General features: G+C 39.6%; 2 protein-coding genes across 18 annotated transcripts in view; one reads left to right on the forward strand and one right to left on the reverse strand.

The window, feature by feature from the left end:
* The window catches only part of ERICH1 (glutamate rich 1), an 88,365-nt gene extending 79,932 nt beyond the window's left edge, over window positions 1-8,433 (reverse strand). For 4 of the 5 annotated variants that reach the window (XR_012054879.1, XM_072926420.1, XM_030267271.4 and 1 more), the window contains exon 1: window positions 8,275-8,433. Coding sequence is in view for 4 of the 5 variants with exons in the window: in XM_072926420.1 (XP_072782521.1) it covers window positions 8,275-8,392 (118 nt within the window). In the remaining variant the exon portion in view is untranslated. Of the gene's footprint in view, window positions 1-7,351; window positions 7,388-8,274 lie in introns of those variants that run through there. The other variant, XM_072926422.1, reaches the window with a different exon arrangement.
* A 141-nt stretch (window positions 8,434-8,574) lies between these two features.
* DLGAP2 (DLG associated protein 2) overlaps window positions 8,575-26,938 on the forward strand; it is a 447,444-nt gene continuing 429,080 nt past the window's right edge. For 9 of the 13 annotated variants that reach the window (XM_030267281.4, XM_041714762.2, XM_072926394.1 and 6 more), the window contains exon 1: window positions 8,575-8,750. In XM_030267281.4, coding sequence (XP_030123141.4) covers window positions 8,733-8,750 — 18 coding nt within the window. In that variant the 5' untranslated portion in view covers window positions 8,575-8,732. The remainder of the gene's footprint in view (window positions 8,751-26,938) is intronic. The other 4 variants (XM_041714761.2, XM_072926408.1, XM_072926407.1 and 1 more) reach the window with 4 other exon arrangements.

Raw genomic sequence — 26,938 nt, forward strand, 5'->3', positions numbered from 1 at the left:
TATGTAGAATCCTAGCTGTGATCAATGTACAGTTTTAAGTACACAGGAATGGGTATTTTGCTTTGCATTCCCAGTCTGTAAGCAAGCAGTCCTCATCCTGCAGGCGAAGCTATGGTAACAGGCTCTTACAAGAGTAGCTAAAGGATAAAAAAAGGATAAAAAAGCAAGGATTGCAAGATCTGCAGCAGAAAATTCAGGCTGAAGCTGACTGTCTCTTTCAAGAGGCACTTGTAGACAAACACAGAAGCTAACAGTTTACAAGATCTTGTGCTTAGTCAAAGAGGAGGCTGTTCTGCAGATCACTGACTACATCTTCAGTCTCCATACCTCAGACTGAGTTGCATCTATCTATGAATTTATAGTGCTTCCTTCCAAACAGCACTACTATTTATGACATGCTTTCTCAAGGAAGACACCAAGTAATTTTTCAGCTTTATATTTCAGGATAGAATTCACTTGCATCTTAAGGCCAGAAAATGTACTACTCAATCTTGTCTGAATGACTGGGAGAAGTACTTTTACACCTACCTACACTGAGACTCAAAAACTTGTATCTCAATACTTTTAATATACTTCAAGACTCCAGAGGAACTCCATAATTCATATCAGGGTTTTTCCCAGTGTCTAATTGTCTTTGGCATAAGACATATACACACAGACTATGTTTGCTACTCAGATTTGAAAAACTTGACTGTTTTCAGCATTGGCTCTTTTTCTTCCTCTCCTTACTAGGTTAAGGAATCCTACATTATATAGGAATATGTTTCCCATTGGAGATTGCCCTATTGGTTAGAAACCTTGATTCTGAAGTCTCTTTTGGCCTGGAAAGCAGTCTCTCAGCCTCACACACCTTACTTTTAACTATCTGCCTTCATCAAGAGAGCACTTTTTTTGAACAAAGGCTGTTCATCCCATTTCTCCCACAAGCTATGATAAGTTGCTTGTTGCTGTGAGGTTTTTCTGGGTTTGTTTTTTTAACTACAAAATTCCAAGACTAAGATTGAATAGAAACACCATGGTGAAATGCTGATATCACAAACTGATTATTTTAAACTTCACTAGCTCCTTAGACAATCTTTTAGTTCTACAACACTTACAAAATTTTAGTGACATCTTAAAGGGAAAAAGTTGTACAGGTCTTCACAGGATATCTACACAGGGTGGGAATGGTCCTCTTTACAAGTTTACAATTGGTCTCACTGACACTACACATAACAAATGGTTTTAACAGCTAAAGCTATTATTACGTATTTAATGGTGAAAAGAATCCACATGTACTATTTGGGAATGAAATAATGGAAGGTTTTAATTGTATCCAAGGTCCAAGAATTCTGTGCTTGAACTACTAGGTATCAGCTGCATCTTAGTATGGTTGTTAACCAAAATGTCACGGGGAGCTGCACAAGAAATGTGGATGCTATCATTTTCTATCTAGTGTGCAATAGTAACTTCACAATATCAAGGTTTGTATCAAGACCACTGACATTATTCTCACTGAAATAGCATCTATTAGTCTTCAACATCCCATAAGAAAAAAAAAAATCAGATGCTAATTGCCTTAATTTTACACTTGTCATATCCTTTATTACAGGTTTGAGAAACACAGTGGAAAAAAAAATCCAGTTTTGTGCTCTAAGGTAGTAGTTGATAAAATATGTCTCCATTTATCTTTTTACTTAGCATTACTTTTTATAGCATATGGAAACCTACTTTGTTATCTAAAACTCAGTACTATAGAATTCTCCTGTCTGTGAGACAACTTTTGAACAGCTCAAAGCAACTTATTTAAGCATATGGCACATATCAGTAAGACTGAAGGGGAGGAAAGGAAAAGAATATAGTGATTAAACACCCCATATCTATGTATTCACCTAAATTAAGCATTTAATACAAAGGGAGAGTTATTACAAAGAGAGATTGACCTGTGAGCTTCCTAACCAACGCAGTTCATAGCAATTGCAGATACAAAACAGTAACTTATTGCTAGAAAAAGCCAATATTTATTTTCTCTTCCTAGCTTAAAAGAAACTTATTCAGTTAGACCAAGCACAGTCTCTGTCACATTGCAGTTTCAAATCAGTAAGACTGGTCTTACTTCCATCTGTCAGCAAATTCTACATGACTGTGTAGTTCAACAAGAATCTGACTAACAGATCATGCCATCCTGTCTCAACAAAGGTTTTAGAGATCTGTCAGTAGGCCACCTTAATTGCAGCCACAAGCTCCTAGACATCTAATAAACTTGACATGACAAAGATGATAAGAAGTTCACATTTAGAACACCAGGATTTTGATATGCTGTTCATAATAACCCCATCTGCCTTGTAGTGAAACCCTGCAAAATGTGTATTGCTACTGCAGTCCTCAGAAAACAGAGCATCTTCACTATCTTCACTACGGTTTCAATTTGTGCATACTATCCATCTTCTACAAAACTTAAAAATATGTTTCTCATACTGCACCATTATCCTTTTCTTACTTGGCAAAATCAAACAGACCTCACTGAAAACATCTAAAGGTGTCTCACACACCCTTACCAAAGCTCAACTTTGGTGACTATTATTAATCATGATTCTGGCCACTGAGTTGAGCCAACTGTAAACTACAGCTGCACAAGACTGTCAGCAGTGCCCTGGCAGCCAGGAGAGCCCACTGTGTTCTGGAGGGCATCAGGCACAGTGGGGCAAGGGAGGGGATTGTCCCGCTCTGCGCTGCTGCAGCCCCATCTCAAACCCTGCCTGCCGTTTTAAATGCTACAATATAAGAAATATACAAAGCAGTTAGACAGTATCCAGAAGAGACCTACAAAGATGGTGAAGGGCCTTGAGGGGAAGCCATATGAGGAGTTGGCTTAGGGCACTTGGTCCTTTCAGCCTGGAGAAGACTGAGAGGAGACCTCACTGCAGTTACAGCTTCTGTGAGAGGAAGAGGAGGAGCACACCCTGATCTCTTCTCTGTAGTCACTAGTGACAGGACCAGAGGGAATGGCCGGAAGCTGTGTCAGGGGAGGTTTAGGTTGGGCATCAGGAAAAGATTCTTCACTCAGAGTGTGGTTGGGCACTGGAACAGTTCCCCAGGGAAGAGGTAACAGCACGAAGCCTGACAGAGCTCAAGAAGCGTTTGGACAGCTTGGGCAAATGTGTGTGCATTTTTGCAGATGGTGCTGTGCAGGGACGAGGAACGATGTCGCTGTCAAGGCAGGATGGGAATGAGAAGACTGACTAGAAGGCTGCATGAGAGTGAAACTCCAATTTATTCAAAATACACCGCTCTTTTATACAGAGCTTCGTGAGGACCAACTCCATTGGTTCTGAAGTGAAAACAACCCACACCATTGGTGCAAAGTGCTTGACGCACAGTGATAGAACTTAACTATAAACCATGTGAAAAACAAGAGAGATAAAGAATTATTTACATTCTTCAGCTCTTTCCCAGGCTTTTTGCCTGGCTAGAAACTCTCAGTTTCTTTCTTTGACTGAATCTGAGTTCCACAGAACTGGACTCCAAGGATTCTTGTGCTCCCTTCCAACTCAGTATACTCTGTAATTCTGTAAGAAATTTTTACTCTTCTTGGACTGATCTGGGGAAGGGAAGGGGGAAGGCTGTGCACTTATAACATCACTGCTCAGAGACCAATCTGAGGCCCGCACATGTATAAAGTTTCAGAAAGTTTAAATCTTACTTCAACCTAAATCTGGATGCAGAGAGCATATGGATAGACATGGAGACTGAACTATGCCACACATTGGCTAAAATTATATGTCATGGTAAATGATAGTAGTAATATGGAAAACAGACATCAAAATAGCTGAAAACAGTAAAAATGAAAAGGCAAAACACAAAAAACCCACAACTCATTCTGACTTCGGATTACTGAAGAGAAAAAAATTTGCAGGTTTTAAACAGACAGTTTCACATGAGAAGAACCAAGCTAAAATGACGATCAATATACCACTATTTAAAAACCAAACCATGAAACTGGCAGGTGTAGTACCACTGAGCACAAAGAGAAGTCCAACACATTTGTGTATTAAGTATTATTCAAAAGAAACCTTCATAAGGTCATATTATATAAAACATAAATTTAATTTAATTTCTGCATAGCTTCCTTCAAAGAGTAAATATATCACTCTTTGCAGTGATTTCAACATTTGATTATAACAAAATCAAGCAATTTCTGCAAGCATCCCTAATATGCATATAACAGAAATCAGTATTACACCAAACATCCCATCACAAAAAAGTTCTGGAATTTCCAATGCAGCTGAATGTTTCTTTTCTTTCTAGACATATATGGAGTTTTACTTTAAGTCAGTAGCCAACCCATAGAAATCCAGACTTCTTGAGAACAGTTTTCAACCTTTTGAACTAAACATAACTTAAAACACAAGAAACCACATATTGCCGTAACAATCTGTGCAGGTTTGGCTGGGATGGAGTTTATTTTCTCCATAGTAGCTGGTATGGGGCTGTGTTTTGGATTTGTGCTAAAAACAGGGTTGCTAATACAAGGATGTTTTCATTATTACTGAGCAGTCTTAAGGCCCTTTCTGTTACCTACCCCACCAGTGAAGAAGTTGAAGAAGGAATTGAGAGGGGACACGCCTGGAGCAGCTGACTCAAGGGATATGCCAAACCGTATGTTAACATGGTCAGCATACAAAGCTGCGGGAAAGAAGGAAGGGGGGAATGCTCAGAGTGATGATGCCTGTATTCCCAAGTCACCATTACAAGTAAAGGCGTGCTGCTTTTCTGGGGAAGGCTAAACACCTGCCAGCCCATGGGAAGTGGTGAATGAATTCCTTCTTTTGCTTTGCTTGTGTGGATTTTGGTTTACCTGTTAAACCGTCCTTGTCTCAACCAAGTGAGTCTTCTCACTTTTCCTCTTCCGATTCTTTCCCTCATCCCAGTAGCAGGTGAGTATGTGAGCAGCTTTGCTCTGAGGTAATAGATTCCAGAAATCTATTTTACAACAGCAAACCTAGTGTTGAGTGAAAGGCATTACACACTGAATGCTTAAAAAGTCAAAAAAACTATAGACACACCTTAATGACACAAAGCACCACCTCCACCACTTTTGCTAGATAACACAGATTCATACACCTGCTCCTGAATATAATTACTCCCTAGCATGCTTAAACAGTCCCACCTACCCTTGGAGACCATCCTATCTCAATGCAAAGTATGTAAGAATTGCTCAAACTGCCTAAGAACAAACCAGCCCTACATTAACACATTCCATCTCCCAAAAAGAAACCCCAAAATCCCAAATAGCTACTCACACAAAACACAGAAACCTAAAGACCACATCATGTCAGGCTCTGCTCTCTGTGAGCATGTGCTCCCCCTGCAGACTTTCTAAAAAGAAGGCCATTGGGTGTACCATTTCTGCTTCTTTCACTACCTTTTTGGCCTTTCTTCTTGACTACATTTCTCATCCAGGCATAACACCAAGGTCAGCAAAAAAACCTTTTTTTTTCCCTCTTCCATAAAAGGTTTCAATGGCAGAGTCAAGTACACTTTGTCTAGTGTAAGTTCTACATTTAATCACAAAAAACCCAGCTATTTGTAATTTAGCCAACTACAATCCAAATAGAATCTACATCTTGGTAAGCTGTAATAAATCTTTGGTCACACTTTGGGGGGAAGCAAGAGACTTCTCACAAAGGAAAAAAAAGTAATGTCAGGCATCAAATGCCATTTGCAATTAGTATTTCCCTTACTAATAAACATATATGATGAAAGAAAACACACCTACTTAAAAAAAAAAAAAAGGCGCCTATCTTTTTTCCCAGGAAAACATCAAAGTATGTGTCAAAAATTATGTTGAGTTTGAAAAACAAAAATAAGAAAAGGATTTGAATGACCTCAAGATCTCTAAAAATCAATGCTTCTCTGAAACTGGAAAAAGGGAAGAAACGGTATGCTTTTCTGCAAGAATGAAGATGTTTAATATGTGATATAGCTGTTTAAAAAAAACACCGGCAAAACAAAAAAACACCCCAAAACTAAGGAACTGCAATCTCATTTAAACAGCCATTATAATCCTGCCCCAAGTAACCAGAGAGATGAGAATAGCAGTCCTTGAAGCAATAGTCTCTATTTAAAACCATTTGTTGCTGATGTCTATTAAGTGTCCACATCTGCTTTCCCATTTAATCTCTCCAGTAGGAAGTCTCCTGCTGTCCCACTAGATCATCCCTTGTACAGTACAATTTTTCTATCTCTTTTTACTAGCAACTAAAAATGTACACTACACCTTCCTCAATACCTTAACTCTACCTTTCAGCAGCTGGAACATCACTATACAATCCTTTATGAAAGTGTTATTTTGGGCTGGCACAAACTTTCAAGAATGATGACTAAAGCTTTCAAGATGCAATTGTCAATGTTTAACAGCAACAAATTAGGAATTCAGCTGTCCCAGACAGGGTCAATACTTCGTTGATAACACACAGAATGACAGCAGTAGTACCTCTAGCCCTGTCACGAATCACTGGTACATGAGAAAATAAAAACCAAAAAGCCCCACAAAACTAAAAAAAAATAATAAAAAAAAGCAGCATTTTCTCAACTACTTCTGTCATACTCTTTCCTGGCAGAGTGAAGTGCATTTCACTTAACTGCTCTACTGGCTTTTCACTATTTAGATTCTCTTCGCTGACAATTAGACCCATGACCTACAAGCTGTTGACCATCGCATTTATTCTGTACTATGACCCAGTCCCAAACACAATAAAAAGCTTTGCTGTTCTATTGTAATGCAGACAAAAGTCTGTCTTCAGCATTTCAACATACTCTTACAAGAAAGAGCAAAACATTAAAGAGAAGCAGCTAAACCTTCTTTCTCAGCTCTTTTATAGGACATCTGTCCTTTCAAAAATACATACAGTTTCACAACAGAAAGTTAACAGTTTTGATACATGCTATGGGCTGCAGAGGCTGATCAGATGAAGTTCTAAACTCTTCCAGTTTTCTTATTTCCTCACAGGGAAGCATGTGACATCCTTGTATTTCTCACTGTATTTTCTTCCCAGTCTGAAGTCGTGGCTCCTTAGAGTGGCTGAATAAAACATGAATGATTTCTACCTCTACATAGTAAAGTCAGATACTAAGCATAATCACTCCAGCTTTCTCTGACATGCTACCAAAACAAGTAGCTCTTTATCTGACCTTCAGTTTTAAACAGTTTGAGAGCTTTAGAATTCAGTTCCCCCATTCTCAGCTCTAGAGCCATGCATTCATTCACAAGTGCATGAACTCACTCTTCCTGATTCACTTTCTTCCAGAAAACATCAATTTGTAATTCACATCCCCAAAGCGTAGAAGCAAAACAGTTACTCCTTCTCACCTTCTCACAACGAATCTGCATCTAAACCACAGAGAACACTACCGTGTATTTAAACCTCCTTCAAACGATCTCTACTCGCAGACCGTCAGCAATTAGCTTAAACATTAACTCTTGTTGATCAGTTTCGCTCTCAAATTGTTATCCTCCCATGAAGTATTCCAGTTTCAAGATGCTGGAACTGCCTGTAAACGCCAAAGCTAAGCACAGGATGCAAGCCTTCAGTTCTCTCGCAGCTCAGCTCTACTCGAGACCCCTTAAGAACGAGATATTACTTATGGAACACCTGTAATTTGAATATTGCGTTCTTCCTCTGCCGTGTCTTATACAACATTTACATAAACGGAATAGACTGAAGCTGTGCGTCAGATATTTTATTCTTTGCAAGCACAGTACCACAGTTATTTCAGAAGTGAGTTAACTCACTTTAAAAAAGCTGAAATAGTGGGTCACCAACAAGTAAGCCCGCATACGTGCGTATTGAGGAAAAAAGGTGTCATCTTAAAATACTTTGTGATTAGAGAAGTAAATTTTATTTACTCTCCCTCGGCCCCAAGGAAATTCGGCAACAGCACCCGCCCGGCCGTCCGAGCCAGCGGGGCCGGCCGGGAGGGCTCAGCCCCGGAGTTTCCGCGGCCCCACGCTCCCCGAGCCCCGCTGCAGGGCGGGCAGGCTCCGCTGAGGCCACCGGTGTCCATCCGCCTCCCCCCTGCCGGGCTCGCCCCCTTCCTTCTCACCGCTTCCCCCGCGGGAGCGGAACCAGCGAGTCCCGCGGTGCGCCCGGAACACAGCTGGGCTGAGGGCAGCGGGGCTGAGGGCGGCCGCGCCCGGGACCGCCGCCGCTGCCCCTCGGCTCCCTCCGTTACCAGCCCCGGTAGCAGCGCGGCGAGACCAACCACCCTCCAGCCCTCACGGCGCTGGCTCACCGTCCCTCCTGCTCGCGGCCATGGCCCCGCGGCCTCTCGGAGAGCGCGGCACGGCCCCGCGCCCGCTCTGCTCGCCGTTGGCCGCCGCGCCCGTCGGTCCCGGCGCGGGCGCGGCCATTGGCGGGGCTGGGCAGGCAGGGCGTCCGCCGCGCGCTGGCCCCGCCCCCTCCCGCCCCTCCCCAGCGGGCGCGATGCTCGCGGGCTCCGGCAGGGGGCGCGCGGCTGCGAGGAGCCGGCGGGGGCGCCCCCGCCGCGCGCGCGGGAGCGAGGGCGGGGGTGCGCGCGGGGCGCGAGGGGCGGGGGGAGCGGCGCGCGGCGGGCGAGCGGGCGGCGCGCGGCGGCCCCGGCGGGTGAGCGGCGCCGGGGGACGCTGGGCGCGCGCCGCTGCTCCCGCTCGCGGCGTCTCCTCAGCCCCGACCCGCCGCAGCCCGCACCCGCCGCGTTAATAATGCACTAGAATGTCAGCGCTGAAAAAGGTAGGCAGGGAGGAGAGGCAGGGGAAGGGGCCGCCGTCGGGGCGGCAGGCGCGCCGGGCTGCTGGCGGGGCGCCTCCGCACAAGCAGCGGAGGGAACGGGCGGGTGCCGCGGGTCCGTGCGGGGACCGCACCGTCGGGGACGGGCGCCTGGGCGGCGGGGAGAGGGTGCGCCAGCCGCGCCGTCGGTTGTGGTGTCATCCCCACCACCGGTGCGTCCCGGTGTCGCCGTGGCGAGGGTCTCATCTCGGTACAGCCCGGGCAGGACGGCTGCGCTGCGGAGCGCCCGATGTCTGGCACCCTCCCGAGTGACCGGTCTGGTCGGAGGGAACGGCGGGGAGGGGGATGCTGCGCGCGGAGCCGCAGTGCTGGGGCGATTTAAATTTTGGCAGCGCGTGATTCTGGGGCTGCCCTGCGAGGAGGGGCTGGGGAGCCGGGGCTGGCGGCGCACCGCCGCTTGCTCCGCTCCCCGCTTTCCCTTCCCGGCCGCCGTGCCTCCCCGGGAAGGGTGCGGGTACGTCGGAGCGGCCGCGCCGCTCCTCCAGGCTTGTCCCAGTCCTCCGGAGGGACGGCCCGGCCCCCAGGGGCGGTGGGGCGGCAGCTCGGCAGCCGAGGAGGGGCGGGCAGCAGGTGAGTCCCGCACGGTCCCCGCACCGGCTCTGCGCGTCTGCCACGCCGCGGGCGCGCCCCCGGAGCGCGGGGGTGGGCGCCCGGCGCATCTGCTGCGCTGTCCTCGGTCACCGGGGCGATCATGGGTGGCTCTCGCCGCTCAAAGGCCGGCGTTGGCGGGCGGGTTGTCTGAGCGCCTCCGCGGCCGTTTGAAACACCGTCTGCGGAGAAATAAAATAATTACCCAGTGTCATAATGAGAGCGCAGCGCGCCCCAGCCCGCCTCGCCTCCCGGAGCGGAGCCGGCGAACCGCCCGGCGGCCGCCACCGTCGGGGCGGGCGGTCCTTGCCAGCCCGACCCGACCTGCTGCTGTGGGGCCGGTACGGTTCGGTCCGGGGCAACGGAGTGGGGAGACTCTTCCAGCCGGCGGGAGGTGCAGAAAAGGGGCTTTCTTTCACCGCCCCGCTTTCTGTCGCCTTCGTAACCTAATTCCTGCCGCTGCTGGTGTCCCAGTTCTAACATCGGTGCCGGTGCCGTACAGCTTGGCGTTTAGCCATAAATCCATTTATAAGTACTTCGGCCTCAACTTCCCTCAAACTTAAAGGGTTCTAATTTATGGTGACAGCCTACTGTTTGTTTCAAATTTTGCTTCATTACGGCACACTCTTACACAGGCTTAATGTGCCTTGGGAGCAGGTGATACTTGAATCTCTTCCAAATTAAAGCCCCGAGAAGGGGACCAAATGCTGCCGTCTCCTTCGGTGGTGTGAGCCCAAGATCAGGGCTGTGAAAGCAAGAGCCCTTCTTAGCCCTAGAGTGTTTTGTAACCATTTTTTTATTAGTTGTATCTCTGCTTCACAGTAGCAACATAAGCAGAGCACTAACAAAATATAAAACACTGGATACCTCCAGCTATTTAGGTAGTAGATGACTGCAAGCGGGCGTCCTGCGAGGAGCAATGGTCACCCCAATGTGACTGAGTGCAGCCCAAGTGCAGATGATGGAGAAACCTCATGTGGAGTCTTAGTAACTGAATGTTTTCTACTGTGGGAGCGTCAAGGGGGCATACTGATGGTACTGAAAATTTTAAAAAGCAGCTTGAGGTAGACTAGAGGATGGATGGTAATATTTTATAATGCACGTGTATTTGAGGTATCAGCTGTTCACATCTCTGATTTGTTGCATTTCCATCTTTGTGTTTTATCTGGAAAACAGGTAAAATAGGAAGAGTAGAAGTTTTATATTTCTGTGCTTTCCGCAATATAGCAATACTTTCAAGTAATTTCCATATGGTTTGCACAAAACCCTTCATTTGAGAACTGCGAGTTTTAATGTTACTGTCTGTAGCTATTTTTACGGTGCTAAGCTGATCATATCATTTATGTTTCAAAGGTTCTTCCCCTATCATTTTGCATGCTTTTCAAAATGTGTGTTATGTGATTAAAATGGACTCAGACAATGTTTAATAGTTTTATGAGTTACGATGTTATACATTAGAGATTTAATTCTGAGTGCTCGAGGCAGACCCTGTGTTATCTGACATTCCTAAGTTAAAGAATGTATTTATTATGCCATTGTTCAGTAACACATGAACTAAAATCTTGGATTTTCAAATAAATTTGTTGATTTAAAATTTGTTTTAGCTTTTCATTTTAGTACTATGAAGTGCTATTTGCATTTAGTTAGTCATATATCTAGTTTGCACTGAAATGGTATAGGGCATACTTCTAATAACTTTTTAGAATTTCCAGTGCTTCTGAAATTAGTTTAAATTTCTGGTGCAAATTTAAATTATACTTAGAGTGAAGTCATAAGTGCCTTAAGCAAGCATTTAACAATCAGCAAACATAGACTGCTCTTGACAGAGTTATTGAGGAGAATGTGTTTTGTCTATGTAACACATAAAATCACAGTCAAATCCAAGACTTGCTGGATTGGTAATGGTAATAACATAATGACTTTATGGGATTGGGAATTCACATTTGTGTATGGCAGGATCTCACAAATATTAATAACTGTTTGCAATTAATAACTGTTGGCAATGCCAAGCTGTTGGTAACAAAGTTACAAAAGCAAGTTACAAAAAATTTCAAGGTCCATTGTGACAAACTAAAAGTAATATTCTAAATGAATTCCAATACATGAAACAATTTATTTCAATAGTAATTGATATATGTGATATAAGAAACATATCCCTGAATAGATGGATTCATGCCTGATCCCGAGGAAAGCTTGCATGTCCAGTTTCCACTCTGTCTGAACATCAAGCAGCATTCTGCCCAGAGGGTACCCTCTGCAAGCTCCCTGAACATTGCTGTCCTGGTCCACTTATAATGTCACAGTTATGAAAGGGTTTTTTGACAGCAGATGTTCTAATAGGAAATATTTGTAGATGCAGTCTGGATGACTGAATTTCAGCTTGATTGTGAGCTTTGCTTGGCTAAATGGTGGACTTTGGTGTAATCATTAGCATGGCTTTTTTGTGCCTTAACAGGGATGGTAAAATGCTATTTTACACCTGCCTTTGGCAAGAACTTTTTTTCCTGTTTGTAATTGCACATAGTCAAAGCAATTTCCTTGTATAACTATGATATTCCTATGAGAGGTAATTTTAGTAATCCTTTTAGTAATAAAAGGAACATAACCCCTCAAATAACCTCCTGTTTTTATATGAGGTATAACATTGGGGGCCCTTTGAATCTGCATCAGTTAGACAAAAACAGCTGTTTTGGTTCTACTCCATGAACAAGACAAGTCTTATTTGCTGCTTCACTTAATCAGTACAGTAAATTTGTTTATATCTAACCATGCATGGTGAATGAGAGGACCACTAATGCAGAAAGTCAGTCTTAGCCCATCAATTGTGATTGTATTTAAGGAAGACTTTCTTAGAAATGTATTACATGGGCCAAAATATCCCATTGAATTGAAAATGTTCTGTTTGCTAAATGGGTAGTTTTGTTTGAATAGCTACAGGAAAAAAAATATACACATATTAGTTCAGTTTGCCTTGCAAAAATTCATAGTCATCCACGAACCATATGGCTTTCTTACCTCTAGTAGAGAAATAGCTCTCAGCATGGCAGATACAGTATGTCAACAGCGATGATCAAATATAAGTAGAAGTGGGCATGGATGAATCAGAATCTCTTTTAAAGTAGAGTTGTTGGAGAACACAACTTCCCGTATTTCGGTCCATATATATCTCCATTATAGAACTACATTTCCCAGAACAGATTATAGTTCATCACAACTACTTTCTGTTGGAGAGGCTGAAATGATTCATTAAGGTAAAATAAGTACTCTTCCCATGATATTTATTTAGAAAATGTCAAGTAGCAGTTTATTCATTTAGTACACGCTTGGTTGTGATGAGAGGATAGAAATCACTGCAGTTAGATTTCTCAATCAGTATTTCCACGCATGCATATATATTTGGTCTCACTTTGCTTTTATCTGTTTCTCACTATACTCTCTTAAATACTTCTTTTGTGCATAAAATTTACTTATCTTCCATGCATTTTCATTCCATATTTGTCACATTTCTCTGTCCTTGCCAGTTTTGAAAATGACCAGAAAATAACTTCCAAAATTGCATTGGCCTTAAGCCCTCTAAATTTTTTGTGGCTTTATAAGCATATGTTCCTATGATACAAAAATACTTTCTTTTTATTTTTGATAGTAAAGATAGCATACACCAGCAGTTAGCAGAAATACATGAGGTATACCATAGATTAAGGCTTTTATTTCACAAGGGGAATCAGTGTCTGTTATCTTCAGGAGATGCTGCAACCACTATGTGTAGATAAATTGACAGTAGTGGAACTTCTCAAAAATATGATCAAATGCATAAATCCAACAAGACAAAAATCAGTAATTTAGAGATTCAGACTTTGCACAAATGTAGAAAGCTTAAGTATACTCCAGAGCTTTCTGTCTATCTATAGCTCCCCATCTTGGGTCCTTCATATCTTTTCCTTCTCCATGCAAAATTCTTCCACCGCTCTCAATTTTGCATATTCCATCTTAAATACTCTCTTCAAAAAGTAAATTTGTTATGTCAAAAGAAAGAAGAGCATCTTAATGTTGTCAGATTGATCTGATCTCATTTTGAACAAAAAAGTTCTTGCATTTCAAAGTTTATACTAGAAAATGTAAAGGTTGAATCTTGAAAATGACATTGAAAGCAGTTAGGAAAACATAAAACTAAGTCAGAGATTTAGGGAGAAATTGAATACCACTCTGGTGTAGTGGTCAGTTAAGGTGTCTCTGACATGTATATCATCCTGGAAGCTTAGTGGCTGCTTGAGCAGTGTTCAGCCTCTGGCATGCTGCCTTTCAGAGAGGAAACAACCTCTCAGCATTGTCCTGGAGAGGAAGCAGGTCAGTATTGAGAAAAACAATTCAGAACAATTTTTATTATCTTGCTCCTTTAATTGAGGTGATACTGTGTTTTCAGTAATCCCTAAGGTGTGGTGAGGATGCAAATTAATTCTTTAGGCTTGTCTGGAATCTACTTTCCCTTAGCATCACATTTTTTAAAAAAAAGTTGATTTTCTTAATGAAATTTATTTTTGTGCATTGGAGGTCAACTGAATAAGTTTCCTGTGATTCTTTGCTTCTTGATACTATGGCTTGTATTGTGAAACTTTTAAATGCCTTAATAATGTTATGCAAATTACATATCATAAGTCTCCAGCAATTCTCCTAGTTTTGCAACTGGATAAGCTTGTGACTTTTCATAGAAAATAGACACAATATTATTAATGATGCAGATAACCAAGTTACCCTTACAGGAAACGTTGTCCAAACCATTTCACTCTCATGTGATGGCTTTCAGAGCTCATGCAGCTGCAGAATACAGAAGTATGCTATTGTCTTATTCTGTGCTTTTCTGGCAATGAGGAGTAGAACGAACTTCTCTGCTTTCACACCTGCATTCTAGCTTCACACGTAGCCTATAAAAAAAACGCTGAACAAATAGCTTCAGTCGCCACCAGTGGGAGGTTACTTTTTAACCTCTTTTTTTCCCCCTGAATAGGAGACAGTAGTGAAAGAATCTCAAGTAGTTACTACACTTTTTATTCTTATACTCTAAAAATAGGGGAGCAAGGAAGAAAACCCAGAGGATCTTCCACTTCCATGTTCTTGTTGATTTATGGATTAATGAGTCATTGGGATATAAAGCTAAAGAGCATAAACACTCTATTCTCTTGAATTTGTCTACGCAGAGTCCAAGTAAGATAAAGACAACAGTTTTGCCTCATTCTTGCAGAGTGAAATTTTTGCCAAATAGCATCAGTATAAGGCCACCTTTATTCTCTATGCAACAGCAGATTTCACTTAAATAAACAAATATATTCTTTAGTTTTAGAATTTGATAACAATTATCTTCCCTGATCAGCGAAAAGGAGGACAGTGCTTGCTTTTACTCCTTTGACTCACTTCCCTTGATCTTGCAGCATTTCAAATCCTGAATACTCGAAGCTACAGGAAAAATCTTTTTTTAATGCTAGAAAAGGAAATGGAAAAGTATGTCCAAATGTCTTGAAAAAACTATGTATCTATCTCAATTCTTAGCCAGGCTTCCTCATAACACAGTGCAGAGGAAATAACACATAGACTTAAGAATGTGTGGGTTTTTTTTAATTGGGATATGAAGACCATCACAGCAAGGAGATGCTGAGTATCAGTGAGAAGTATTAATATCCTCCAGCTGGGAAGACAATGGCCTCCCATTGGTAAGAATGACACTGGCTTCACTTTCCCTCTGGAGGAGAGCTCAAGCCTCTCTGATGTTTCAAGCCCTTTCTGGCAGCAGGACATGAAACTGATCTTTTCTTTGATGGCAACTTGTGGCTTTGTTATCTAGTAGGTGGCCTGGTTTTGGACTATTTCAGGATTATCTTTGCCATAATGTTTTACTTAAAGGTAAGGAATTGAAAAAATATGATTGTTAAGTGTTCCTGTTATACATTGTATACATGATAAATTTATTCTTATTTGAGTCTGCAATTTTTATCTCACTCATTTGAGGGTCTGTTTACAAGTAGTGTCACTTAGAAGTAGCTACTATAGCTTATATTCATACCACAAAAGTCCAAAATTAGTTTTCAGAGCTAGATAAGTTATTTAAGAGAATAGCTTTAATAGATATTAGATTAATTTTTAAATAACTAATGTAAATGATTTTTTTTCTTAGTAACTTAACATAAATTTAAATACACTCTTTTCCTTTCTGGAATTCAAATAAATAAACTGGAATGCACTTTCCTTCCTCTCAAATTTTAGTAGACTGAGAAAACAAAATGTTACATGTGGCTTAGGAATGGCTCCTCATAACGGTTTATTGAAAATCCAGTTTACTACAATTTGTAGATCAGAGTAATTTTGTCACAAGGTCCTGTGGTTTATAGCATTATATGCAGAAAAGGTTGCAGTACATATAAGAATGCTGCATTACTTTTGTTGCCAGTCCTGAAATGCATTGGGTTCTTAGTGTCTCCCATCTCAATATATGTCACCTCTTATTCATTAGGCAAGAGGTGAGTATAACAAGTGAGGTGTTTAAGAAAATATTACTTTTTGTGAAGTTAAAAAGGGATTCAATTAGTTATGATATCATGTACTTTTATAATAATATAGATGGTAACTAATTTGGTAACAGTTTTCTTAAGTGATAATTTATAATGTACTCCTCAAAAATCTTAACATGACACTTCTAAGGGAGAAATTTTTTTTATTATACTTTTCAGTCTCATCTCCTTTAGTAAAATGATGCATTCTTATATTGCACTGACCTTTCTCACAAAAATTTGAGTTATCTACACTGTAAGGTTTCAGCTGCAACAAGATATAGAAAGTTATACATTACTTTATGAATTCAAAGGCACATAGTGACATTTGAAAGTAAGGAAATAGAGGACCAAAGTATTAAAACAGATCTAAATGAGAAATTAAATATTTTGAAGTTGTTATTTTTCTTTTCAAATTAAAACCTGATAGATTAACTTTGGATGTTTCCCAGAGTTCTTCTCTTTTTCCTCTTATTATTGTTTCTCTACAGTAAAATAACTTGTTAAAGGTGATAGAAATCAGTGGAAATATTCTTATGTCCACCAGTACATACTATACCTCATATAGTAATGTGTGTTAAGTCTTGAGGTAATTTATAGTGCAATTAATGTTCTTTTATATTGTTTCATTTTGAATTATATTTTTTACATGTATTCATTTTTCCCACCTTAATTATTGTATTTCAAAATATCTTTTTCATTTTATGACGCTTTTTAGTATTGTGCATACCTGAGTAAATGTCTCATCTGATATATTATTATTTTTATCATGTACTGTGCTTATGATTTAGAGCAGTGTGGAAGTCTCTCCAATACTCTTAGTTGTGGATAAGTTATTCAGCACACTTACTTTGCTAACCAGTGCCAGGTCTCTGATCAATCCCCTGGGATTTTTCTGTTTCTTTTTACTTTCCAAAATTGTCATGAATTGCTGTTCTAAAAATGATGCAGAAAAGCAAAATACGAAGCTGCGAAGCTCAGTGTGTGCTAGGCTGTAGAATAATGCTTTGATCAATAAAATGGAAAAGTTTCTCCTATATAGGCATATCACATTCAGATGGCATTCTCTTTCAGGAGCTTTCCTGGCATGTTTGTGAGTAATCTTCTATTTAGTTGCACTCCTGGGTAATGCAATACATTTTTCTTTTCATTTTTTTAAGAAAGATACAAATACCTTTTCTGAAATTTGTTTAATATAATATTTTCTCTGCATTTGTTAATTTCTTTAAATTGCACACCATTATTTTAAAAACTTTGTGGTATGCTTCCTAATTGGATGGAATTTTGTTTCAAATGTACTGACAAATGTCTATTTCTTAATCCAACATGGACACTGAAGCTTAGCAAAGTTGTGTGCTACCTGAGAATCATAAGAATTTGTAAAGTCTTACATTCTGATTACAGAACTTTGATTCACTACTAGAACAATCAGAACTCTGGGTACAGCTTGTTAACATTTGTGTTTTCCTTCACTTCATGTTGCAGTCTATGATCTGGAGGGTGAACAGAACAGGAGCAAGCCCAGGTTAACATTGAAAAAAGGGAGAGTATTATGGAGGGGGTTTAGGAATGTGTGTGGTACTGCTTGGCAGCCGAAGAAAAGAAGACAAATTATGAATAATCTAGATAAAAGTGTCAGAACGTAACACTGGAGAGATCCTAATAGTGCAATACAGGGGATGAGTATTTTGGTTGACTTGTTCTGCTTGCATGTACGGGGCAGGAACTAAGTTTGTAAGATCCCTTTCCTGAGGTATCACACACATTTTAGGAACTGCATCATGCAAGACTGACAGACTTTAATGTTTTCATGAGTATAAGAAAACACTGCATGGACTATAGGTAAACAGACATCAGTATTGCATAATGTATCTTGATATACAAAAATTTATAGAAAAAGCTCAGCTGATATGAGGTAGCTGCCAGGATACATTTGGATTGTTCTTTACTGGGAAAACAGATTGCCTGTAAAATAGGGTAACTTATATTAAAAAAACCCAGCAAAATCCAAGAAGAAGTTTACTGAAAGAAAGCATTATCCTGCTATTTACTTCAGTTGCATAATGCTATGTAATGATGAATAAAATTTCTCTGTCTTTTTCAACATCTTTCAAAGGGCTGATCGAAATTACCCTAAAAAATATCTTACTTATTATCACTAAAATTTGCCGGAAGTTGTGCTCTTGACCAATGGATCAAACTTTTCCTGTATTTCTGAGTTTAAAGCACAAGGAGCAAAGTATCCTGGTCAGCCAGGCTGTTCTCCTGTGAATTCTTTTCTGAAAGACATCAATGTGATCATTAGTTGTCTTTATTTTTTCAGAGCAAAACATAAAATCCTCCAGCCTTGTCCTCCCTTCATAAATATGTTCAGCTCTTGTAATCATTACCACTGGTGGAATCTCATCTGAAAGATTTGCAAGAAGTACCAAAATAGAGAGCAATGTATGTGCATGCAAGATGTCCCCTTTATGAAGGAATGATAGAGACACTGAAATACTGTTCATAAAAACCTTACTGATGCATTTTCTTAAAAATTGTATCAATGAAAATTTACTCTAACTGTCCAGTACTACTGTTTCTTTGGCTGCAGCTATTAATTGTGTAGTTTGACCTAGAAGATTTTCTGATATTCTTTTTGATAGATTTTTTCATGTATTGTTTTAACACAACTCTGTTTCAATCTATATGCCACAAACTTTTTAGAAAAACTCACTGTATATATAAGCAACAAATTGTGATTATACCCAACCATTTATATATGTTCCACAAAGGAGAGTGGAGAAAGAGGGAAGATTGCAGACCAAACAGTAAGTTTTCAACATCTTTAATGTCCTTAGATTAGAATTTTTAAGAGTAACTTAAATATTCCCACTGAAAAAAAAAAAAAAGTGATTAGAAGTATAACAAATAAAAGTGGAAAGCCAGAAGACGATATTGAATTGTTACCAGCTCCAGAGCTCGCCCTGCCACTGGAACAGTGGCCTCTCTTCTGGGTGCAGTGTTTGGGAAGAGTGCAGTCAGCAATCCTCTCTGCTGATCTCCAGTAAAGATCGAGAAGGGGGACAGATTTAGTGTTTATCCTGTACAGGGCTGCATGTGCTTTTCCATCATTTTTAGAATTTTCCTTTGAAAGAGCTGACTGTGCGTGATCTATTTTAAATACTGCTTCAGAAGATGAAATTATTTTTGGTCTAAGTGAAATCAATAAACAGTTTTAAATATAAGATATCATTTAAATAAGCAAAAAAATGTCCAGTGACCCTCAGTATTTATTGCATGTCTTAGGCCTGCTATGACAACCTTTATTAGCTAATTAATAGCTTCATTCTGTAGAGCAGTTTACTGAAACCACCAAAACCTCACTCTTAAGTCTTTCAAAACGTCACTCTGAAGTCTTTCAAAGGCATGAGTAGTAATAGGTGCAGATGTGGTGTTGCCTCCTTTTTTTCAGGCTTCCCTTTCTCCTAGGATACCTTTTCCTCAAAGTCCTGGACCTTGTTCTCCCTGTCTTCCTTGTGACATTAGGAAGTCTTCCAAGTCCTGGTTTTGTGTAGCCTATCCCTAAGTCAGGTGCTGGTAAAATCTCAGTTTACATCTTCCTTGCCTGCACCGTTACAAAGTCTCCTGTCCTAGCACTACGTGGTTGAGCTCTGCATATGCTGGGATGTGTAAAGCAATGCTCCTGCCTTGCTTATGGAGATCACCATTCCTCTGCCCCTGCTCTCACAGTCAAAGGTCTCAGAGTGGATTGGGTTTCCCAAACAGGAGAGCATTTTTAAGTTCTTTATAAAAATTAACGTAGCACTCCCATGCTAGCTTTTTTTCCTCTAATGCTCTCTTTTTACTGTCTCCTTGCCTACCACTATAATTGTAATGTTGGTACTTTCATTTGTTATGTTGAATATTTTCTGAAATAAGTAAGAACATTGCTTGATTTGTAGATAATACTGGTCCCTTATATATAGTACTGGGAAATGTTGCCTAGCAAATTCTGTGACTCTCAATGAAATATATTAGTTTCTTCTCATAATTTACATCCATTATTTCTCACAATATTTGATGTATTTTACGTGCTTTTGGGATGCTGACTTTAAAGGAAAGTGAAATCGTGGTCAAGCAGACTTATGGATTCAATTCTTTCCTTGAGACTTTGTTGCTGGGTATGAGGTTAATCTGATAAAATGTGCATCTTGTAGCTGCTCCATTGCGACAGTAACTAGTGGTTACTGGAACTTCTTGGTTCCCTTGGTGTGGAGAGTGGAGTAGGATGGGCAGCCCTAAGTGGAGATGTAGCCTTGCCCTAAGGCAGGTTAGCTGCATCACATCTGTAAAGTGCTGCTTGTGTTAACACCAGAGCTTGGCTCAGAGGCGGATTTCTATCATAAAGGATGTATATAAAAGTATGGGGAGTTTCATCAGGTAAATCTACAGGTAGTTTTTTTTATACATTTAGGGATAATTTTGCCATACCATTAAACAGGTCTTGAAAGAGTGAATCTCATTATTGTAGTTTCTAAATGTTGCTAAAGATGCTTTTAAAATAAGCATAAATACATCAGAAATAATTGATTTCTCATTAATATAAGATTGCAATTGAATCAACTGTTCTCATGCCCTGAATTCTGCAGAGAGTTAAAAACTTGTCCTAACATTGCATGAACTTTGTATTGTATGCCCTGTCTCATGCACACTTTTTTTTTTTTTTTTTTCAATCTTCATAGCAGAAGAAGTCTGATTTAGTGCAGTTCCACACAGGAGTAGGGCTGGGGTACCTGCCTTCTCTCTCTCTCTCTCTCTCTCTCTCACTCTCTCTCTCTCTCTCACCAGTAAGCAAATTTTTGTCAGATCTCCTGATATGCTTGCTGATTCTATTCCTTGCTCAGCAACAGGAGGTTAAGACATAGAAAAAGACTGTTTTGGAGTCTATTTGAAACATGCCAATAATAGCAATTGTTGGTAATGAATCTATTCCTTATAAGTACATGACATGCTCCTCCTCTCTTGTGATAGAAGCTTTAAATGTTAGCAGCCAGGAAGTGCCAACATTTTGATTGTTGCCTGTAGTTAAATACATAAAAATATCAGAGGCAAAAAAAAAAAAAAAAAAAAAAAAAGCAAATTGGTTGAGAGATAGGGAATATAAGGGAGAGGCACAAGCATCTGTTTGGAATACTTGATATTGCCTTTCCCTCAGCTATTGCTAAGAGAAGTTTAGCAGTCACATAAGAAATGTGTTTGTGTTCCCTCACCATCTATATTTCAACTGGGGAGTTTGATCTCTAAGTTGGTCCTTGTAACAAGATTTTTCATGTCTAGATAGTCGTGGTGCTAGTTTTAAACTGCTAAAAAGTGGAAAGTTTTCCAATGACATGGAAATGCTGGCTCCATCCATGGTGTTGTTGGAAAGGATGTGTCCTGCATTTTCTTGGTTGATCTACTGTCAGTTTTTGAAGTGGCAACTCTGTACTGTGCTACCTTTAACTTTATTGTTGGGATTTAAAAGCTCGTAAAGCTCTGTTTTACCATGCTGCACACAGAGCTATTTTTAGAAGTCACAGAGTTTCTTTCAAACTGAATCAATGTTAGAGGATTTCAACTGAGAAAGCTGGTAATGATTTAGGGTGAGACTTCAATTTCTTTATATGTAAGAATAAAAAAATATGCATAACATTTTAAAATTTAATGCTTTTAATACCTAAAAAAGTCTTAATAGATATTGTCATTGCTCCATATGAAGCTTCTGTAAGCCATCCTAGTCCTAGTGAGTTCAGCATCCTATACAGGCACATGTTCATGCATTAAAAAAAACAGCCTCTCTGTTGCCCTGTAAGCACAAAATCAAATAGGTTTTTTGTGGTTCTTTATGCCAAAGACTTTACAATAGATCCTTAAATATTTTATTATTAGCTATTCATCATTGTTTGTTCCTCCAAAGAGCCTGTATGCTTTGTGTTTGAGCCACATAGGTAGGTTACACCTTTTATGTTCAGCTGACTTCTAAACTGTTTTCTGTTGCTTTGATTATTGAATAGTTAGCTTACTCTAGCTCTGCAGGACACTGAGGAAAAAGAAGATAACTGTTCAATACAGATATAGCTATTTTCCCTCCAAATCTCACCAACACTCTTGTTATTAGTTGTGTTTTAATGCTGTATAGAAATGTTATACATTCACAATTTTCTATCCATAAAATAAGAGAAATAATTAGTTTATAAATTACCTAAACCTAGATTAGTTTATAAATTACCTAAATGTGGTACACATATATCATAATCATATCAATATCTAAATCATATTTAAGCATAGATAAATCATACTTTATAGGGAATATGACCACAAACTTTTTTCTTCTGTACAATGGTAGCTTGTGTGCATTGTCACCATCCAGGCAGCATATTCTTTCATTAAAATATTTCACTGCATTTTCATGAAGTTCATGTGCAATGTGTGTTCCTGTTTTCAACCAAGCTATAAGACACCGCAGCCAGCTGGGGTTGTGAGCACCACTCTTTGCTTCCATCAGACTTCTTTTCACTTCTCTGCAAGCTTAAAGGGTTACTTTAAAAAATTACATTCTTCATGACCTATTGCTCTAATCAGTTCTACAATCTAGCCACCAATTCTTAGGGTAGCATTTATGTCAGAATCTACAGATGATGCTCAGTTTGGGATTAAGATATCTGAATGTAGTTTTCTGCCTCAATCAGATATCTAATGCCTTTTCAAAAACTTTTAAGTTATTCCATGTTGTTCTCAGATACTGAACTAAAAGACTTCAATCCTTCTTAGGTCCTGTGTGATATCTTCCAACATCCGCAGAGCTCTGAGTAAATAGGCAGTCCCAGAAGTTGGGAGAAAGGCATTAAACAACAGCAGTAGTAGTAATAAACACAGTCACCTGTATTTATGTGCTGACTTGACTCCTTCATGCCTAAGATCTCACTATAATGCATGAAGATTAATCAGTACAGTGACAGCAACTGAGAAATTAAGCTGAACTGCCTCCGTGTGTATTTCAGATGCTTGAGATATCAAGCATGGGGTAGAATGTGTGTTGTGGGATGTACAGAGGGTGTATGTTCTTTAGAAGAATGCCTGAAGGTCAGGCATTGCATCTGAGAGCACTAGCAGTGACACCAGGCACTGCTATGCAAGCAGCTGAATTGAGCCTCACAGTATTTCTTATCAGAGGCACCACTGACTGTACTAGAGTCATAAGCACTTTGGGAACTGTCGACACTTGTATTTGTGCCTCATGGATCTGTGAGCTGAATTCTGCCTTGGAGGACCTGGATATTAATTCAGCATAATTTTGTTGCTTGGCTCTTTGCCCGTGGTACCTCAATGCTTCATTGTCACCTATGTACAAGAAATTCAACTATCAAGTAAGAGACCTGTTCCCATAAACTAACATTGTCTGCTCTTTGGCCTCTAAGTCTTATTCAAGGGCTTTGACTTGAAATCCAAACAATATGCTGTTTGCTACACCTTCTGTGCCCATGTCTGTGAGGATAAGTATGGAATTAAAAGAAGCTATGAACTCTTCCTGAAACCTTGTGTAAATCATTCAGATTGTCATCTCCTATCTTAGGTGGATAGTAGTGCTGTATTCAGTGGGGAGCTGGGGGGCGATGCTAGCTGTGGGTATTGCTATCTGAAATGGCAAGTGTAGGGGTGTTTTTACAGCCAAAAATAATGTGAATTCAGTGGGATTCAGTGTACAATTCATACTGGAGTTTATCAAATGTGTGGAATTCATAGAGTTGCAGATGTCTCCATCTGAGCTTGTTGCCCTTGCATTTCTTTACAGTCAGCGGAGGTCTAGTCAGTGTAAAGTGTAACTAATCTCATTCTAAAGTAGGTGTCTGAATAGATTAGACTGACTGCAAAGGGTGCATGGCGGTGACTGGTTCAGATGTAGGAGAACTGAATCTCATCCTACCTGTTCCGTGGGCAAAACTGCTATGATTTTGCCTTTAAAAATATACATTCAACTTTACTGAGCCACAGTTAGCATACCAGATGTATAAGTGTTTCAGAATAAGTCTGTTTTAAGCATTTACACAGATTGTCATGCCAGAATTTTAATTATAAATACCAAATAATTATTTATCACCTTACACAAATACAAGGGCAACACCCATTATGTCTGTGTGGGTCATTGTGAGCAGCAAGCAAGGCAATGAATAAGGCTTCACAGTGGAGGACTAAGGAAATTTTCTAAGACTTCTCTTTCTAGGACTTCCTAATTTCTAGGACTTCTACCTTCTTCCTTAATGTGATGTCTTGGAACCTTGTTCAGACTTCCACAGATCTAATGCAATACCTGGTGACTATATGTAACCTATATCCCTCTCTCCAGCTGGTGCTTAAGGAAGGTGTGGTCTTCTATAGCTTCTGTGTCTTACCTGCCACTGTGCAGTGATTGTGAGGTGACTCAGGTACCTGCACACCCAAGTGTCTCAGAATGGCACTGGACATCATATATGGATATCTTGTGTCAAGTTTCATTTATTTGTCATCTCTTTACTTGCATCTCTTACAGTTACCCTCATCTAAAAGAAAATCATGTTACAGAGAGAAATTTGCTGCATTGAGAATTTCAGAGCAGGCATAGATCATTCACACTGGAACTGCACAGTTACTGACCTGAGTTCTCATTCTAATTATATGTAGTTTTTTTCTGCCCTGTTTCTTTCACAGTCATGGCTGATTTCCCTACTGTGAAAATATATTAATATTCTATAATAGAATATTTATTCTACAGCAATAACTGGATATTGACACTCACAAATTAACCCAATAATTATCTTAGTTGATTTTGACAATTTTCAAAATGCTTGAAAACAGCTTCATATTGGAAGAAAGCAGATCTATATGAGATCCTATAAGCAAATCAGCAATGGTAATTCTCTACCAGTTTTTACTGGTAAAGAAAGTCTCAGGAATCAGCAACACAGCAAAAATTACCCACTTCCAAACAATCAGATAAAAGAAAATACACTCTGAGCCACAAAAAAAAAAAAAAAAAAAAAAGGCAACTTAAAGCACTAAGACACAATCTGTTGTATTTTATTATATTTTAGTAAATATGTATGGGACCTGCATCATCATTGTTACTGAAGTGAATAGGTAGTTTGATGCCTTATTTCTTACAGATTTTTTAAAAACAATGCTATTCACACGCTGATCACACAATTTACAGGAAATTCTTTGAAACTCCATTCTGTACTCAATGCTAGATTATTTAAATATGAAGAAGAAACAATATGTTGCTAATTCAAATTAAAATAAATGAATATTTAAGCCCTATGTTTACTCTGAAGCTACAGGTTGGGCACTGTGGGCTAGCCATAGCAGTTGCAAAAAAATTTTGAGGGATTCATGTAGTGTTTTTCCTAAGGAATAAATATCCTAAGTCAGTGTGGCCAGTCAGGCCACAGATCTCAGGTATCCTGAAACCTGCTCAGGTACTACAAGGCGCATTTCTAATACCTGAATTTTAAAATTAATCCTAAAATTTTAATGCCTAAATTTAAGGAAGTTCAGTTTTAAGCTATGTTATTTGGGATGGACAAGTTAATTAGTTTCAATCTGGATTTAGTACTGACTTGACTGCCCTTACTCTTGCTAGAGAAAATGCCATGCAAGAAAAAAAAAGGCCAGGAGTGTTAGCAATCTGCCAGTCAGGAACTCTGCAGGAAAGTGAAATTATAAATGGTGGGAGTTACAGAAATAATGTGAGTCATGCTAAGAAACTGTGTGTATCTAAGAGGAGCAATGGACAAGAGTGTATTTGCTCTAGCTGTACCTGCAGCACAGCAGCCTGATATTCACCATCCCCAACAGGAGCAAATGTAAATAGCATAACTAAATAAAGGGGTGGGAAAGCAAACTGGAAGGGAATATCATCCTTTTGGATGAGATCTTAGGCATGGAGGAGTGATGTGAAGCTGCATGAGGGTGATGCTCTGTACAATCTTGCTGTGTCTGTGAACAAATCTGCAGTTTTTAATTATTTTTCTTTCTCCATTTGTTGATGAGCATAAGGGCTTGGCCAGGGTGTATCTTAGAAAGGTAACTCAACATGCATATTCAGAACTGACATGACTGGCATTTAAGAGATAACTATAGGAAATTAACTCATGTTTCAAATTGAGCATGCAGAAAGGAACCTTTCTGTTGCATTTAGCACTGCTCTGAAATATTTTGTAAAACTTCAGTGTCTGTAACATCATTGAGGCTTATTAAATCTTCATATACAAATGCCTTTTTTGATTAACCTATCTTCTCAATTCAAGCACTTTGATTTTTGCAGGGGAAGATTTTTTTGTCTTATGTTTGTGAAGAAGCTTTTACTTGGTAAAGAGATAAACAGATTGGAATGATGGTATATTGTATATTAGAAAATATGTAAGTAAATAACTAAACAGGGTAAGCTGAGTTGTCTGTTGTGTGCAATCTGTTGCAGTTCAGTAGTTTCTCATGCCATTAGTGTGGTAACATAATGCTGTGATGGTAGTACTCAAAAATACAAAGAGGAGTTGTGTTCAAAGCCACAGTCCTGATATTTATTTCAGTGGGTGTCCTATTATAGTCCATATATGAATATGGTTTGTTCTTTCATCTCTTAAAATCTGTCAAGCAGTGCTGTCTCTTCAATAAATATTTTTAGATAAGTCTTATTATATGTTTTAGTTGCTTTTATGTAACTGCTTTTGAATCAAGGCATTCCTGTCCTAAATGGAGAATGAAAAGTAACCTAGCAGTGAAATCCTTTCACTTGCTACTCAGATTTTCTCTCTAAATTTACATTAGTATAATAAGAATATAAAATGCAGATTTTTAAATCCAGAATGAATAAGAGTGTGGTAAAAATAATTAGAAGTGTGAATAGCTATTGTAAAGATCAAGAGTTGACAAAAAAGCCTTACATTACAGGAAAGATAGAGAAGTAGTTCAAAAAATGATCAGATTATTAAAAGAGCTTAATGCAGCATTAAG

Source organism: Taeniopygia guttata, chromosome 3, assembly GCF_048771995.1.
Source record: "Taeniopygia guttata chromosome 3, bTaeGut7.mat, whole genome shotgun sequence".
NCBI lineage: Eukaryota > Metazoa > Chordata > Aves > Passeriformes > Estrildidae > Taeniopygia > Taeniopygia guttata.